At 53.8% G+C, this 15,330-nt stretch overlaps 1 protein-coding gene across 1 annotated transcript; it reads right to left on the bottom strand.

Annotated features, from left to right (window-relative positions):
• Positions 1 to 10,303: 10,303 nt before the first annotated feature.
• Positions 10,304 to 14,481, bottom strand: RIMOC1 (RAB7A interacting MON1-CCZ1 complex subunit 1). Its single transcript, XM_075343729.1, has 6 exons — positions 14,375 to 14,481; positions 14,069 to 14,232; positions 12,319 to 12,444; positions 11,954 to 12,082; positions 10,827 to 10,941; positions 10,304 to 10,731 (listed from the first exon to the last, which is right to left on the bottom strand). The coding sequence occupies exons 1-6, from the start codon at positions 14,463 to 14,465 to the stop codon at positions 10,469 to 10,471; spliced, it is 888 nt and encodes a 295-aa protein (XP_075199844.1). The 5' UTR covers positions 14,466 to 14,481; the 3' UTR covers positions 10,304 to 10,468.
• Positions 14,482 to 15,330: the final 849 nt, after the last annotated feature.

The following is a 15,330-nucleotide window of genomic DNA, read 5'->3' as shown; positions in this document are numbered from 1 at the left end:
CGGTGGATGTGTCTGTGTCCGACTAAGGAAGAGTTCTGTGATCGTGCGGCAAATGCTGATAATAGCGCAAATTATGCCACAGGGCGCTGAGAGCGGAAGCATGGGCCGCGCCGTAGAGTGCAGAGACCGGGCTGTAGGGTGCAGAGAGCGGGGCGGGCGGGCCGGGCCGTAGGGTGCAGAGAGCAGGGCGGGCAGGCGGGCCGTAGGGTGCAGAGAGCGGGGCGGGCGGGCCAGGCCGTAGGGTGCAGAGAGCGGGGTGACTGGTGGTAGGATGTGCAGAGATAGGAACCATGTATCTGCCGTCCGTGTTACTCATTTCAGAGCTCCTGGAAGTAGCAGTATGAAATGGGCTTCCATGGAGGAGCGGGGAGCACAATGCCAGGCAGCTGCGGGGATGGTGTAAAGCACGTTATCACCACACACAAGTATAAGCGCAGCGTGCCCAGTGCCATGCATCAGCAGGACAGGTATAAAGCAGAGGAATCGTCATCAATCGCATCTCACTATATCTAGATTTCAAGAACTCCCAGAGAACACAACCTGACCTTTTTACACAAATGTTGCTTCCCTTTTTATGGTAATAATTTGGGTAAAGTCTCTTCCTGATCCAGTATGACTGCGCCTCCCGGGCTCCATAAGGACATGGGGTGAGGCACTGAACCTGGACCTCAACCAACATCTCTGGGAAGAAGATCTTCTGTTCCGCCAGTGCTGAGAGCACAACCCACGCTAAACAACCCGGGGCCTCTGCTCCACTTGTGTATTGTTTCTGGTGCAAGAGCCTCGAATGCGATCTGCTGATGACCCTCGGCTCAGGCTATTGTGAGCGGGCCACGTGTACGGAGAAGAGGGAGAAAGTATTTTTTCCCTTTTCTGTGGCCTGTGTGTGTATACAGTGTGTACACCCATATCCTGTCCACCACCATTAACTTGAGAACGGCGGCAGCTATAGGCATAGAAGTGGTGTCTAGGTATAGTAAAGTAGCCATGCACTACGCAATGAAACCACCTACAGCGCCACCTGGTGGAAAACAACGGAGTTAGCATTAAACGGAACGAGATAGAGAAAAAAAGTGAATTACAAAGTTGTAGGGCATCATCAATTCAATATGAATCGACACCTTGCATACTGAAATGCTATGATTAGAACGTGTAAAACTCACAAGGCTGCGGACGTGAAGCGATACCTCATGGAGACCTTCCTACAAGTCATTGGGTATGGTGGCTGTGTGGAGTGGCCTCCGCTCACCTGACCTGACCCCATTGGACTTCTTTCTGTGAGGTCACATCAAACAGGAGGTGTATGCGACCCCTCCACCAACATTGCAGGACCTACGACTACGTATCACAGATGCTTGTGCAAACGTGTCACCTACCATATTGCACAACGTGCAGCAAGATACAGTATGCTGTGCAGAGTCCAGATATGCATTGCAGCCGACGGGGGCCACTTTGACCATCAAAGTTAAGAGCGCCATATGTGTGACCAGCATTCAATGTTTTGGGGGGGGGGGGTCATGGGTTTCATATCATAGCATTTCTGTATGCAAGGTGTCGATTCGTATTGAATTGATGATGCCCTACAACTTTGTAATTCACTTTTTTTCTCTATTTCATTCCGTTTGAGATAAAAATGCTAACTCCCTTGTTTTCCACCAGGTGGCGCTATAGGTGGTTTCATTCATTGCGTAGCGCATGGTTACTTTACTATACCTAGACACCACTTCTATGCCTATAGCTGCCGCCGTTCTCAAGTTAATGGCGGTGGACAGGATATCTGATGACATCGGAGTGCAGTGCGATGTTTCACACTGACCTATAGACTTGTATGAGTGACTGTGATGCGAGACTCTGCTAAATGCAGCATGGTGCGATCCCTTTTTTTTTTATTTTATTTTTTTATTTTCTCTCATGTCGATCTGGAGTGAGGACAGAATCGCCGATGGACACTGCCTCAGCCTCACACTGGAGCGAGGGCAATCTGTGTTAGAGCCATTTCACGTCTTCGGTATTTTGCCGGATCCGGCACAAATGCAGTACAGTTCCATTCATTTACAGTGGAAGCGCAACACCATGCGGTTGGGTGCTTCAATCACAACCACATGTGGCCGCATGGTGTCGCGCTTCCACTGTAAATGAATGTAACTGTACTGCATTTGTGCCGGATCCGGCTTCCAGCAACATACCGGAGGTCGGAAACCGGCCTTATCGGATTGTACTCATCTGTGCAAAAGGTAAGTGGCACCAAGGTCTGAAGAAGAAACATATATTGGGCTCTCATTTCTTAAACCATATAGCAGTAGTGAAGTTCCAGACTCCTATAGTCAATGTCTGCATGTTATAGCATTTCAGAGCGCTGCTGTATGTGTGTGTATATATAATATTATATATACATTTCTTTGTCGCTCTATTGGGAGACCCAGACAATTGGGTGTATAGCTACTGCCTCCGGAGGCCACACAAAGTATTACACTTAAAAGTGTAAGGCCCCTCCCCTTCTGCCTATACACCCCCCGTGGGATCACGGGCTCCTCAGTTTTCATGCTTTGTGCGAAGGAGGCTGACATCCACGCATAGCTCCACTGTTTAGTCAGCAGCAGCTGCTGACTTTGTCGGATGGAAGAAAAGAGGGCCCATACTAGGGCCCCCAGCATGCTCCCTTCTCACCCCACTTTTGTCGGAGGTGTTTGATAAGGTTGAGGTACCCATTGCGGGTATGGAGGCTGGAGCCCACATGCTGCATCCTTCCCCATCCCCTTAGGGCTCTGGGTGAAGTGGGATCCTGTCGGTCTCCAGGCACAGAAGACTGTGCTCTGTCCACAGCCCCTGGGAATCTGCTGGACATGGAGCTGAGTATCGTCAGGGACAGGGCCCTGCTACATTAAGGTACTCTGTGTCCCCGTACAAATTGCGCACACACAGACCAGCATTGCTGGGTGTGTTAGTGCGCCGGGGGCAGCAGCGCGGCGCGCTTGTGCTATTACTCACTGCAGCTTTGCTGAGTGAGTTTATGTATTAGGAACTGCCGCGCCGGCCGCTGCTGCCGGTTTTTTACACTGCGGCACGGCTGGGACTTGTGGTGCGCCGGGGACTTCCGCGCTGGCCGTGCTTATAGGACGGCCGCGCTTATAAATCGAGTCCCCGGCTCTTGCGGCCTAGTTCCGTTTCGTTCCCGCCCCCAGGCCTGCCAGTCAGGGGAAGGGCGGGACGCTGTTCAGAACGTCAGCGCCGAGGGCTGGAGTCTGCTTAGCATACTCCAACCCCCCTCACTGGGCACAGTGGGACGCCAGTTTCCCGCACTTTGGGGCACGCCCACGGGCCGCCCCTCTTCACAGAACGCCGGCAGCCATTCCTGTTTGCAGTCTGAGTGGAGAAGGGAGACAAGCTCTGGGAGACCCAGACACGGGATTCTGGCGACCACACTCCCGCTTTTGAGCGGGCGGTAAGCGGCGCCTCGGGTGCTGACCCCACTAGTGCCGAAGTGCTCATTTGTACTTTATGCTTGTATGCTATACATTGCACTGTACGATCGCTATTCTTGGCTATATACCCTCCTAGATTGCTAGACAACAGCATGTCGTCCGCAAAAAGCAAGGGTGCCAAGGCACAGGCTTTCTATGCTGCCTGTACCGCATGTGAGGCTGTTCTACCGGCTGGTGCCACTGACCCCCATTGTGTGCAATGTTCGGCCCCTGTAGCACTTGCTCAGCCGGGGCCTCTGCTAGAGGTGGCCCAAGGAGAACCACCTGTGAACACTGTCCAGGTGACAGGGACGGAGTTTGCAGTTTTTGCTGATAGAATGTCTGTGACTATGACTAAGATCCTTGAGACTTTGCAGTCCAGACCGGTACCTCAGACCATGGGCACTGTTGATTCAATGCTCCCTGGCCCCCCTCATTTGGAACAAATCCGTGCTCCGGGGGGGTCCCATGCATCCCGGGGTGAAGGCTCTGACACGGACGACAGTCCCAGACAGCCTAAGCGAGCTCGCTATGAGCGGCCCTCGACTTCATCACACTGGTCAGGGTCCCAGCAAGAGGACTCTCTGTGTGATGAGGCAGAGGTAGCTGATCAGGATTCTGATCCTGAGACCGCTCTCAATCTGGATACACCTGAGGGGGACGCAATAGTGAATGATCTCATAGCGTCCATCAATAAAATGTTGGATATTTCTCCCCTAGCTCCTCCAGTGGAGGAGTCAGCTTCACAGCAGGAGAAATTCCATTTCAGGTATCCCAAGCGTAAATTGAGTACTTTTCTGGACCACTCTGACTTTAGAGTCAGTCCAGAAACACCACGCTTATCCAGATAAGCGTTTCTCCAAACGTCTTAAGGATACACGCTATCCCTTTCCCCCTGACGTGGTCAAGAGCTGGACCCAGTGTCCAAAGGTGGATCCCCCAATCTCCAGGCTTGCGGCTAGATCCATAGTTGCAGTGGAAGATGGGGCTTCACTTAAAGATGCCACTGACAGACAGATGGAGCTCTGGTTGAAATCCATCTATGAAGCTATCGGCGCGTCCTATGCTCCTGCATTCGCAGCTGTATGGGCACTCCAAGCTATTTCAGCTGGTCTTGCGCAGATTGACGCACTCACACGTACACCTGTGCCGCAAGTAGCGTCCTTAACCTCTCAAATGTCTGCATTTGCGTCTTACGCTATTAATGCTGTCCTGGACTCTACGAGCCGTACGGCAGTGGCGTCCGCCAACTCCGTGGTTTTACGCAGAGCCTTGTGGTTAAGGGAATGGAAGGCAGATTCTGCTTCCAAGAAGTGCTTAACCAGTTTGCCATTTTCTAGTGACAGACTGTTTGGTGAGAGGTTGGATGAAATCATTAAACAGTCCAAGGGTAAGGATTCATCCTTACCTCAGCCCAGACCAAATAAACCGCAACAGAGGAGGGGACAGTCGAGGTTTCGGTCCTTTCGAGGCTCGGGCAGGTCCCAATTCTCCTCGTCCAAAAGGATCAGAGGAGCTCAGATTCTTGGCGGACTCCGTCACGCCCAAAGAAAGCAGCCGGAGGAACCGCTACCAAGGCGGCTTCCTCATGACTTTCGGCCTCCTCTCTCCGCATCCTCGGTCGGTGGCAGGCTCTCCCGCTTTGGCGACATTTGGCTGCCACAGGTCAAAGACCGTTGGGTGAGAGACATTCTGTCTCACGGGTACAGGATAGAGTTCAGTTCTCGTCCTCCAACTCGTTTCTTCAGAACTTCTCCGCCTCCCGACCGAGCCGATGCTCTTCTGCAGGCGGTGTGCTCTTTAAAGGCAGAAGGAGTGGTGATCCCTGTTCCTCTTCAGGAGCAAGGTCACGGTTTTTACTCCAATTTGTTTGTGGTGCCAAAAAAGGACGGGTCTTTCCGTCCTGTTCTGGACCTAAAACTGCTCAACAAGCATGTGAAAACCAGGCGGTTCCGGATGGAATCCCTCCGCTCCGTTATCGCCTCAATGTCTCAAGGAGATTTCCTAGCATCAATAGACATCAAAGATGCTTATCTCCACGTGCCGATTGCTCCAGAGCACCAGCGTTTTCTACGCTTCGTTATAGGAGACGAACACCTTCAGTTCGTAGCCCTGCCTTTCGGTTTGGCGACAGCCCCAAGGGTCTTCACCAAGGTCATGGCAGCAGTAGTAGCAGTCCTGCACTCTCAGGGTCACTCTGTGATCCCTTACTTGGACGATCTACTGGTCAAGGCACCCTCTCAAGAGGCATGCCAACACAGCCTGAACGTTGCGCTGGAGACACTCCAGAGTTTCGGGTGGATCATCAACTTTTCAAAGTCAAATCTGACCCCGACCCAATCGATAACATACCTTGGCATGGAGTTTCATACTCTCTCAGCGATAGTGATGCTTCCGCTGGACAAACAGCGTTCTCTACAGACAGGGGTGCAATCTCTCCTTCAGGGCCAGTCGCACCCCTTGAGACGCCTCATGCACTTCTTGGGGAAGATGGTAGCAGCAATGGAGGCAGTCCCTTTCGCGCAGTTTCATCTGCGTCCACTACAATGGGACATTCTCCGCCAATGGGACGGGAAGTCGACGTCCCTAGACAGGAACGTCTCCCTTTCTCAGGCGGCCAAGGATTCTCTTCAGTGGTGGCTTCTTCCCACCTCATTGTCAATAGGAAAGTCTTTCCTACCCCCATCCTGGGCGGTGGTCACAACGGACGCGAGTCTATCAGGGTGGGGAGCAGTTTTTCTCCACCACAGGGCTCAAGGTACGTGGACTCAGCAAGAGTCCACCCTTCAGATCAATGTTCTGGAAATCAGAGCAGTGTATCTTGCTCTACAAGCCTTCCAGCAGTGGCTGGAAGGCAAGCAGATCCGAATTCAGTCGGACAACTCCACAGCGGTGGCATACATCAACCACCAAGGAGGGACACGCAGTCGGCAAGCCTTCCAGGAAGTCCGGCGGATTCTGACGTGGGTGGAAGACACGGCATCCACCATATCCGCAGTTCACATCCCGGGCGTAGAAAACTGGGAAGCAGACTTCCTCAGTCGCCAGGGTATGGACGCAGGGGAATGGTCTCTTCACCCGGACGTGTTTCAGGAAATTTGTCGCCGCTGGGGGATGCCGGACGTCGACCTAATGGCGTCCCGGCACAACAACAAGGTCCCGGCCTTCATGGCACGGTCGCACGATCTCAGAGCTCTGGCGGCGGACGCCTTAGTTCAAGATTGGTCGCAGTTCAGGCTACCTTATGTGTTCCCACCTCTGGCACTGTTGCCCAGAGTGCTACGCAAGATCAGGTCCGACTGCCGCCGCGCCATCCTCGTCGCTCCAGACTGGCCAAGGAGGTCGTGGTACCCGGATCTGTGGCATCTCACGGTAGGACAACCGTGGGCACTACCAGACCGGCCAGACGTGCTGTCTCAAGGGCCGTTTTTCCATCAGAATTCTGCGGCCCTGAGCCTGACTGTGTGGCCATTGAGTCCTGGGTCCTAGCGTCTTCAGGATTATCTCAAGAGGTCATTGCCACCATGAGACAGGCTAGGAAACTAACCTCTGCCAAGATCTACCACAGGACGTGGAAGATATTCTTAGCTTGGTGCTCTGCTCAGGAAGTTTCTCCCTGGCCATTTGCATTGCCTACTTTTCTTTCCTTCCTGCAATCCGGGTTGGAAAAAGGTCTGTCGCTCGGCTCCCTTAAGGGACAAGTCTCTGCGCTATCTGTATTTTTTCAGAAGCGCCTAGCACGACTTCCTCAGGTACGCACGTTCCTGCAAGGGGTTTGTCATATCGTCCCTCCTTACAAGCGTCCGTTAGAGCCCTGGGATCTCAACAGGGTTCTGCTTGCTCTCCAGAAGCCGCCTTTCGAGCCTATGAGGGATGTTTCCCTGTCTCGCCTTTCTCAGAAAGTGGCCTTTCTAGTAGCGGTCACGTCTCTTCGGAGAGTGTCCGAGCTAGCAGCGCTGTCATGCAAATCTCCCTTCCTGGTGTTTCACCAGGACAAGGTGGTTCTGCGCCCGATTCCGGAGTTTCTCCCTAAGGTGGTATCCCCCTTTCATCTCAATCAGGATATCTCCTTGCCTTCTTTTTGTCCTCATCCAGTTCATCAATGTGAAAAGGATTTGCATTTGTTGGATCTGGTGAGAGCACTCAGAATCTACATTTCCCGCACGGCACCTCTGCGCCGCTCGGATGCACTCTTTGTCCTTGTCGCTGGCCAGCGTAAAGGGTCGCAGGCTTCCAAGTCAACCTTGGCTCGGTGGATCAAGGAACCAATTCTTGAAGCCTACCGTTCTGCGGGGCTTCCGGTTCCCTCAGGGCTGAAAGCCCATTCTACCAGAGCCGTGGGGGCGTCCTGGGCATTACGGCACCAGGCTACGGCTCAGCAGGTGTGCCAGGCGGCTACCTGGTCGAGTCTGCACACTTTTACCAAGCATTATCAGGTGCATACCTATGCTTCGGCGGACGCCAGCCTAGGTAGACAAGTCCTTCAGGCGGCGATTGCCCACCTGTAGAAAAGGGCCGTTTTTACGGCCCTATCATGAGGTATTATTTTACCCACCCAGGGACTGCTTTTGGACATCCCAATTGTCTGGGTCTCCCAATAGAGCGACAAAGAAGAAGGGAATTTTGTTACTTACCGTAAATTCCTTTTCTTCTAGCTCTAATTGGGAGACCCAGCACCCGCCCCTGTTTTTTTTGTATACACATGTTGTTCATGTTGAATGGTTTCAGTTCTCCGATATTCCTTCGGATTGAATTTGCTTAAACCAGTTTATTGGCTTTCCTCCTTCTTGCTTTTGCACTAAAACTGAGGAGCCCGTGATCCACGGGGGGTGTATAGGCAGAAGGGGAGGGGCCTTACACTTTTAAGTGTAATACTTTGTGTGGCCTCCGGAGGCAGTAGCTATACACCCAATTGTCTGGGTCTCCCAATTAGAGCTAGAAGAAAAGGAATTTACGGTAAGTAACAAAATTCCCTTCTTTTTTTTATTAGAAGAAATACCACAAAAACAACTTTTGCGTATTATAGCTGATATCAGACAACTGTAATATGAGTGCTTTGCATCAGCAAATCCACCATCCTAACTGGAAATAACTACATGAACACTTGATGCTGCCAGTTTGGTGATCGGCCGGGACCCCTGTGCCCAATGTAGAATGCCCATGATGTGACTCTGGCCTCAGCCTCGGTGTTGTGCCCGCGGCCCACACACAGTTTTCCTTCTAGAGAAGCCCGCAGCACTTAATTTAGGCAGCGCTTACAGATGCAGCCAGTCCGGGGTTTTGTAAATAACAATCCCATTATGCTCGGCACAATCCCGCAGAACGCATTTACCGATGGGAATCCTGCTGTACACATGATGTGATTTTTCTCTCCCGCTGCTGTAACATCTGCTACATTTTTATTCTGTGGCGCCCCTGAGGCTTCCGTCGCCACAGGAACATTGCACCCCATCCAGGGGTGTGGTGTCCCATCCTGGGTAAGGAAAGGGGTGAACGCCGGTCCACAGGCAAATTTCCACTACACCATTATTAGGTACACACAGGGACCAGGGACAGTGGCAGCTACCCTCCCATGCTGCATGCTGGGAGGGGCCGTAAGACCCATCCATGCTCCCGTAGGGTGGTAGTTTAGCAACTGGGGGGTGGGAGGAGCTACCCGAGAGCAGAGTAGAAAGGAAGGTCAGAGTTTAGGCAGATGAAGTTGGAGAGAGAAGGAAGGAGTGTGAGGAGGTCTGCGGGAGGCAGAGGAGAAGGAGAGACAGTAGGAAAGAGCTCTAGTCAGTCAGGAGCAAGAGAAAGAAAGCGACGCTTCCTGGTGAAGACCCTGGGGCCCAGTAGGTCCAGGTGACACCAAGCACGACAGAAGGGATTCCAGGGCCACAGACAGCTTTCAGGCTAGTGGCCCGTTCCACAAAGTAAACAGGTGGAGGGATCAGGCCGCACACAGGGGACGGTCCCTAGAAGCTGGAGGACACAAAGTCAGATCCAAAGGCAAAAACCACGGCCCAGGGTAGCTGCACGTGCCCAGGGCTACAGCCTACAGCAGAACCTCTAGAAAGGGGGTAGACTACCCACTAGGTGAGCCCCCGGCCCGGAGGCTGTAGTGGAGGCCAAGCCAGGTTCAGCCATTAAAGGCGAGGCTTAGAAGACGACCGGGAAAGAGACACAAAAGAGGGGTGTACCGGCTTTTGCCCCCAGATTTACCCAGGATCGGCGGAGGTCCCTGACAGTGGGTCTCAGCAGTCCAGAAGCACCAGTGTGCACCTACCAGGAACTGTGAGTAAACACCTTGAAATTGCACCCTCTGGAGTTGCCTCAGTTATTCCGCCGGCACTACATCGACACTTACAAGCACCAACAGTTGCCCCGGGGTACCGCTCCACCTGTGGGGAGCAGAACCATACAGCAGCGGCGGCTTAATAGCCGCAAACCACAGGTGGCGTCACCAATATAAACTTTAATAATCACCCCCACTGAAGCTGTATTAATTGACTCCTGCCAGGGTCACGGAGTCGGGCCCCGCCACCACTGACGACCCCCAGACTAGTCCGCCCGGCACCGGGTGTCCCATAGCCCTGGGGTGGGCGAGTCAACTTCCTTAGGACGTATCCTAAGGGCTTATTCACACAGATGTAATGGCCCTGTTATGATGGAGATGCCTGGTCCGACCGCTGGTCTCTTGGACAGCCTCGTAGGCACACCTAAGACCATTAGGTGAGGGCTGAATACTTGTGGCCGGGCGCCTGTTCCCGGGACCATGAAATACAACTGTGTGATTGCACCCCAGGGCGTCCATGTTTTTTTTAGGTCAAAAACAGAATTAATGAACAGATGGAAGAATGAAAGTTTTCCAAACTGATTGAGGTTTTAATCCATAACCATGGCCGTCCTGCATTGTAGTCAGTGGTGAGCGGCTTCACAGACACGTGTGGTACGTGATGGCGGCGGGTGCAATGTGCCCCCATCTCCGTGTATCTCCATATTAATGGTCCGGGCCCTGCACACCATCACACGGCCCCTTTCAGATACTGCAGGATCTTCTTGGCGTTATCGGTGCTCCATCCTTGTCCCCGCAGGGGCCCCTCACATACAGCCACATACGTGTCCAGAACCTTCTGCCCGATTTCTCTAAAGTGAAAACCTTTACTTGAAGTCTCCGGATCCTCTCTGCGCTGTGACGTCTGCGCTGCTTCCCTGCAATATCTCTGCGCCCAGTAACACATCTCCCCGCAGTACATCAGAGCCAGCACGTGGACGTCACTGAAGATCCCTGCACGTCACATGGAAGACAAGACACACAATCACTGCTGCGCGCAACGTCACCCACAATAATGAATCTGTGTTATCCTATGAGAACCGCTTTACCTTTCTCCAGCAGAGCGGCTGTGTTTACGTCCTGACATATAACCTTGTCATCCAGCTGGACAGGACTCCGCGTGTGCAGCAATTTCAGCAGGTAATGGACGCCATCTTCAAGACACTTGAGTAAGGGTAACAAAAAAAGAAAAAGTTATCACAGCAATTCCTTAAAGGGAAGCATCATCAGAGAGTGAGCTATCTGTAGGTTGCCCCCCCCCCTCTGGTGTTAGCCCCTCTCTCTGGGCTCAGATGTGACCGCTGTGGACAGGGATTCTCTTACTTCCGGTGATGTCAGAGGCTTCTCCTCCACTTAAAATCGTCTTGCCTGACAGCCGGCTCCCCACTGCCTATCTCCGTTATAGGAAGGTACACTGCATGAGCGGCGTGAGGAGCAGCCTCCAGTGACAGTGAATTCCCCCAAGTGCTCGGCCCTAAACCCCGGGACCTATTATGATTTATACTTTCCCTTGCTGTGGGGAGAGGAGCCGGACCATCCTGCAGAGGAGGACGAGCGCCGTCCAGCGAGCAGAGCTGCCTATAATTGTCAGCTCAGGACGGAGCAGAGCAAATATTGCAGGATCAGGCAAGGAAGCTGGGATCTGCCAGAAGCATCATCATCTACTACCCTGATGAAGGGTCACACTGAAACGTGCGTTGGGGCTTGGCGCTGAACCAGCAGGCTGTGTGTATGCTTTATATACTCTATTCATACACTTTGTTCGCTCTTGCACATATACTTAACATGTTCGTGCTGTCACCAGACTCTCGGTGTCTTTCCTGCCCGTGTGTGCGTAATTTCTGGAATTTGCCATATATTTGACTTCTACTATTGCATTCTCCTGCTGGATTGTGTCGCCCTCTAGTGTCTCTTCCACACATATACGTTTCTATTTTAATACCAATTTTTTGTGTTTGATATCCATTAATAAACTATAATCGTATTTAACCGTTGTGGCTTTATAGGTTTATTCAGCATCACTGACCCCAGTAGATTAGTGTTGTGTTTGGAGGTGACGGTTCCGGTCAGAGTCGTATCGTGACACAGTGACCATGAACGGGGACAAGTCACAAACTCCAGATAATGGCGTGTCTGTGCCCCTGCCTCTCACTGCTTGTGTCCCGAGTGGTAATACCTGGTGGAAGGTTTCGGGGTGCTGCAGCGCCCAGCTCTCCCGCTCCCCCACGGTGTGGCAGTACATGTAGAGCAGCGCTCCTCGCCTCCAGTGCAGACACTCCTGAACTTCTGGGTCAAGAACCACGTTCTGGAAAAAGGAGAATTCATTCTCTGGTCACACACAGGACGTGATGACCTCAGATACAGGAGGACGGGCTCCGGTGCTGCCGCCATTACTGGCATACGGCGCTGTGCCCGGTGTCAGTGCAGGACCGCAGCTCTGCATTAACCTGTGCAGCTGTTGTCACACTACAACTCCCATCATGCCCAGCGGGGAGTGGTCCACAGATCACAGCACTTAGATAACATATGTCTACAAATGACCTGCTGGGGGTGCTCCAGCTCTGACAACAGCCGCTCCAGGTCTCTCACTGTCTGCAGGGAATCATCTCCGGGGAATTCTGCCTCCACCAGACGGCTCTCTTCACAATAAGTGACGTCCAATAAGGCCTGAAAAAAAAAGCCAAAATCAGCACCAGGATTGTGTCATGAACGGGTCACACAACACGCGGCCACCACCCGGGGTCACACGCGGCTGTCCCCCCTGGAGTCACATGCAACCATCACCCAGGCTAACTCACGGCCGCCCACCGGGGTCACGCGGCCACCACCGCGGGATAACAGGCAAACTACGGGGCTGTTCACACCCAGCAGAATAACTGCAGGAATTTTATACTGATCTGTTCTGAGCTTCCAGAAATCCATTCTCCATGGTGGAAGATTGTGCAATGTGAATGAGCATCTGTGCGGACCACTCAGACCTCTCCTGTGCGGACCACTTAGACCTCTCCTGTGCGGAACCGATGTACCTCTTCAGTGCAGATCTCCCCTGTTCGGACCCTCCTGGACCTGTACACCACTCGGACCCCCACGAACCTGTCCTACTTGGAGCCCCCCTGAACTTGTTCTGCTCGGACCCCCCTGGACCTGTCCTGCTCAGAACCCCCCAGGACCTTTCCTGCTCGAACCCCCCCCCCCCCCAGGACCTTTCCAGCTTGGACCCCCCCAGACCTGTCCTGCTCGGACCCCCCCCGGACCTGTCCTGCTCGGATCTCCCGGACCTGTCCTACTCGGAGCCCCCCAGGATCTGTCCTGCCTGGATCCCCTGGACCTGTCCTACTCAGAGCCCCCCAGGACCTTTCCTGCTCGGACCCCCCTGGACCTGTCCTACTCGGAGCACCCAGGATCTATCCTGCCCGGATCCCCTGGACCTGTCCTACTCAGAGCCCCCCCAGGACCTTTCCAGCTCGGACCCCCCCAGACCTGTCCTGCTCGGACCCCCCCGGACCTGTCCTGCTCGGATCCCCCGGACCTGTCCTACTCGGAGCCCCCCAGGATCTGTCCTGCCCGGATCCCCTGGACCTGTCCTACTCAGAGCCCCCCAGGACCTTTCCTGCTCGGACCCCCCTGGACCTGTCCTACTCGAAGCCCCCCAGGATCTATCCTGCCCGGACCCCTGGACCTCTCCTGCTCGGACCCCCCCAGACCTGTCCTGTTTGAACCCCCCGGACCTGTCCTACTTGGACCCCCTTGACCTGTCCTATTTGAAGCCCCCCTGGACCTGTCCTGCTCAGAACCCCCCAGACCTGTCCTGCTCGGACCCCCCCATTATCTAGACCTGCCCGGCCCCCCCCGGACCTGTCCTACTCAGAGGCCCCCAAGGACCTATCCTGCTCACAACCACTCCCCCTCCCTGTCCTGCTTGGACCCCCCCAGACCTGTCCTACTTGAAGCCCCCAGGATCTATCCTGTCCGGATCCCCTGGATCTATCCTGCCCGGACCTGTACCACTCAGAGCCCCCCGAGGACCTATCCTGCTCGGACCCCCATTGTTCGGACTTCCCCCCTGTTCGGGACCTTTCCTTTGCAGATTTTACTGTTCATCCTGGCTGAGAAGCATTAACCCCCTGTGCCACTGACAGAAAAGGGCCCTGTGCAGGAACAATATATGGACCTTTAAAGTCCAATATCTCATCAACAATTCCACTTGTTTTGGGGGTAGAAATGACCCCTGACATATTGGGCCCCTGTAAGGCTGCACCAATGATATGTCCGCCCTGCCCTGGGGTACTACCTGGGTGTACAGCGCCAGACACTCCGCCTCCTCCGCGCTCGGCCACGCCTCCTGCTCTGGCCCCACCTCCTCCGCGCTCGGCCCCGCCTCCTGCTTTGGCCCCGCCTCCTCGCACCGCTCGCTCAGTCTCTGCAGGGCAGTGAGGGCCTTAAGTAAAGCGGCATCTAAAGAGGAAACACAGAGGACGCCGTGAGCTGCGCCCACAAACACCTGCGGGGTCACGTGATGCAGGCGGGTGTAGCGCTGTGTGTACACAGTGACCCCGGTATTTCCGGCTCCGACCCTCCCCCAGCTCGGGGGTCTCACCGTCCCCTCCTCCATGTTGCAGCCCCTCCAGTCTCCGCCGCAGCCGCCCCGCTCTGATCCTGCACTCCCGACTGCAGCAGGAGGACGCCATAGAGACAGCAGGGTCACATGACAGATGGGCGGAGTTATCCCTCCTTTCCTCCTGTTTTCACTGGTGTCACTGGCCCTATACTGGTGTCACTGACCCTATACTGGTGTCACTGGCCCCATACTGGTGTCACTGGCCCTATACTGGTGTCACTGGCCCTATACTGGTGTCACTGGCCCTATACTGGTGTCACTGATCCTATACTGGTGTCACTGGCCCTATACTGGTGTCACTGATCCTCTACTGGTGTCACTGATCCTATACTGGTGTCACTGGCCCTATACTGGTGTCACTGGCCCTATACTGGTGTCACTGATCCTATACTGGTGTCACTGGCCCTATACTGGTGTCACTGATCCTATACTGGTGTCACTGACCCTATACTGGTGTCACTGATCCTATACTGGTGTCACTGATCCTATACTGGTGTCACTGATCCTATACTGGTGTCACTGGCCCTATACTGGTGTCACTGATCCTATACTGGTGTCACTGGCCCTATACTGGTGTCACTGATCCTATACTGGTGTCACTGGCCCTATACTGGTGTCACTGGCCCTATACTGGTGTCACTGATCCTATACTGGTGTCACTGATCCTATACTGGTGTCACTGGCCCTATACTGGTGTCACTGGTCCTATACTGGTGTCACTGGTCCTATACTGGTGTCACTGGCCCTATACTGGTGTCACTGATCCTATACTGGTGTCACTGACCCTATACTGGTGTCACTGATCCTATACTGGTGTCACTGATCCTATACTGGTGTCACTGATCCTATACTGGTGTCACTGGCCCTATACTGGTGTCACTGATCCTATACTGGTGTCACTGGCCCTATACTGGTGTCACTGGCCCTATACTGGT

This window comes from Anomaloglossus baeobatrachus, chromosome 1, assembly GCF_048569485.1.
Source record: "Anomaloglossus baeobatrachus isolate aAnoBae1 chromosome 1, aAnoBae1.hap1, whole genome shotgun sequence".
Lineage (NCBI taxonomy): Eukaryota > Metazoa > Chordata > Amphibia > Anura > Aromobatidae > Anomaloglossus > Anomaloglossus baeobatrachus.
The sequence above is the reverse complement of the archived record's forward strand: the minus strand, read 5'-3'. Positions and strand labels throughout refer to the sequence as shown.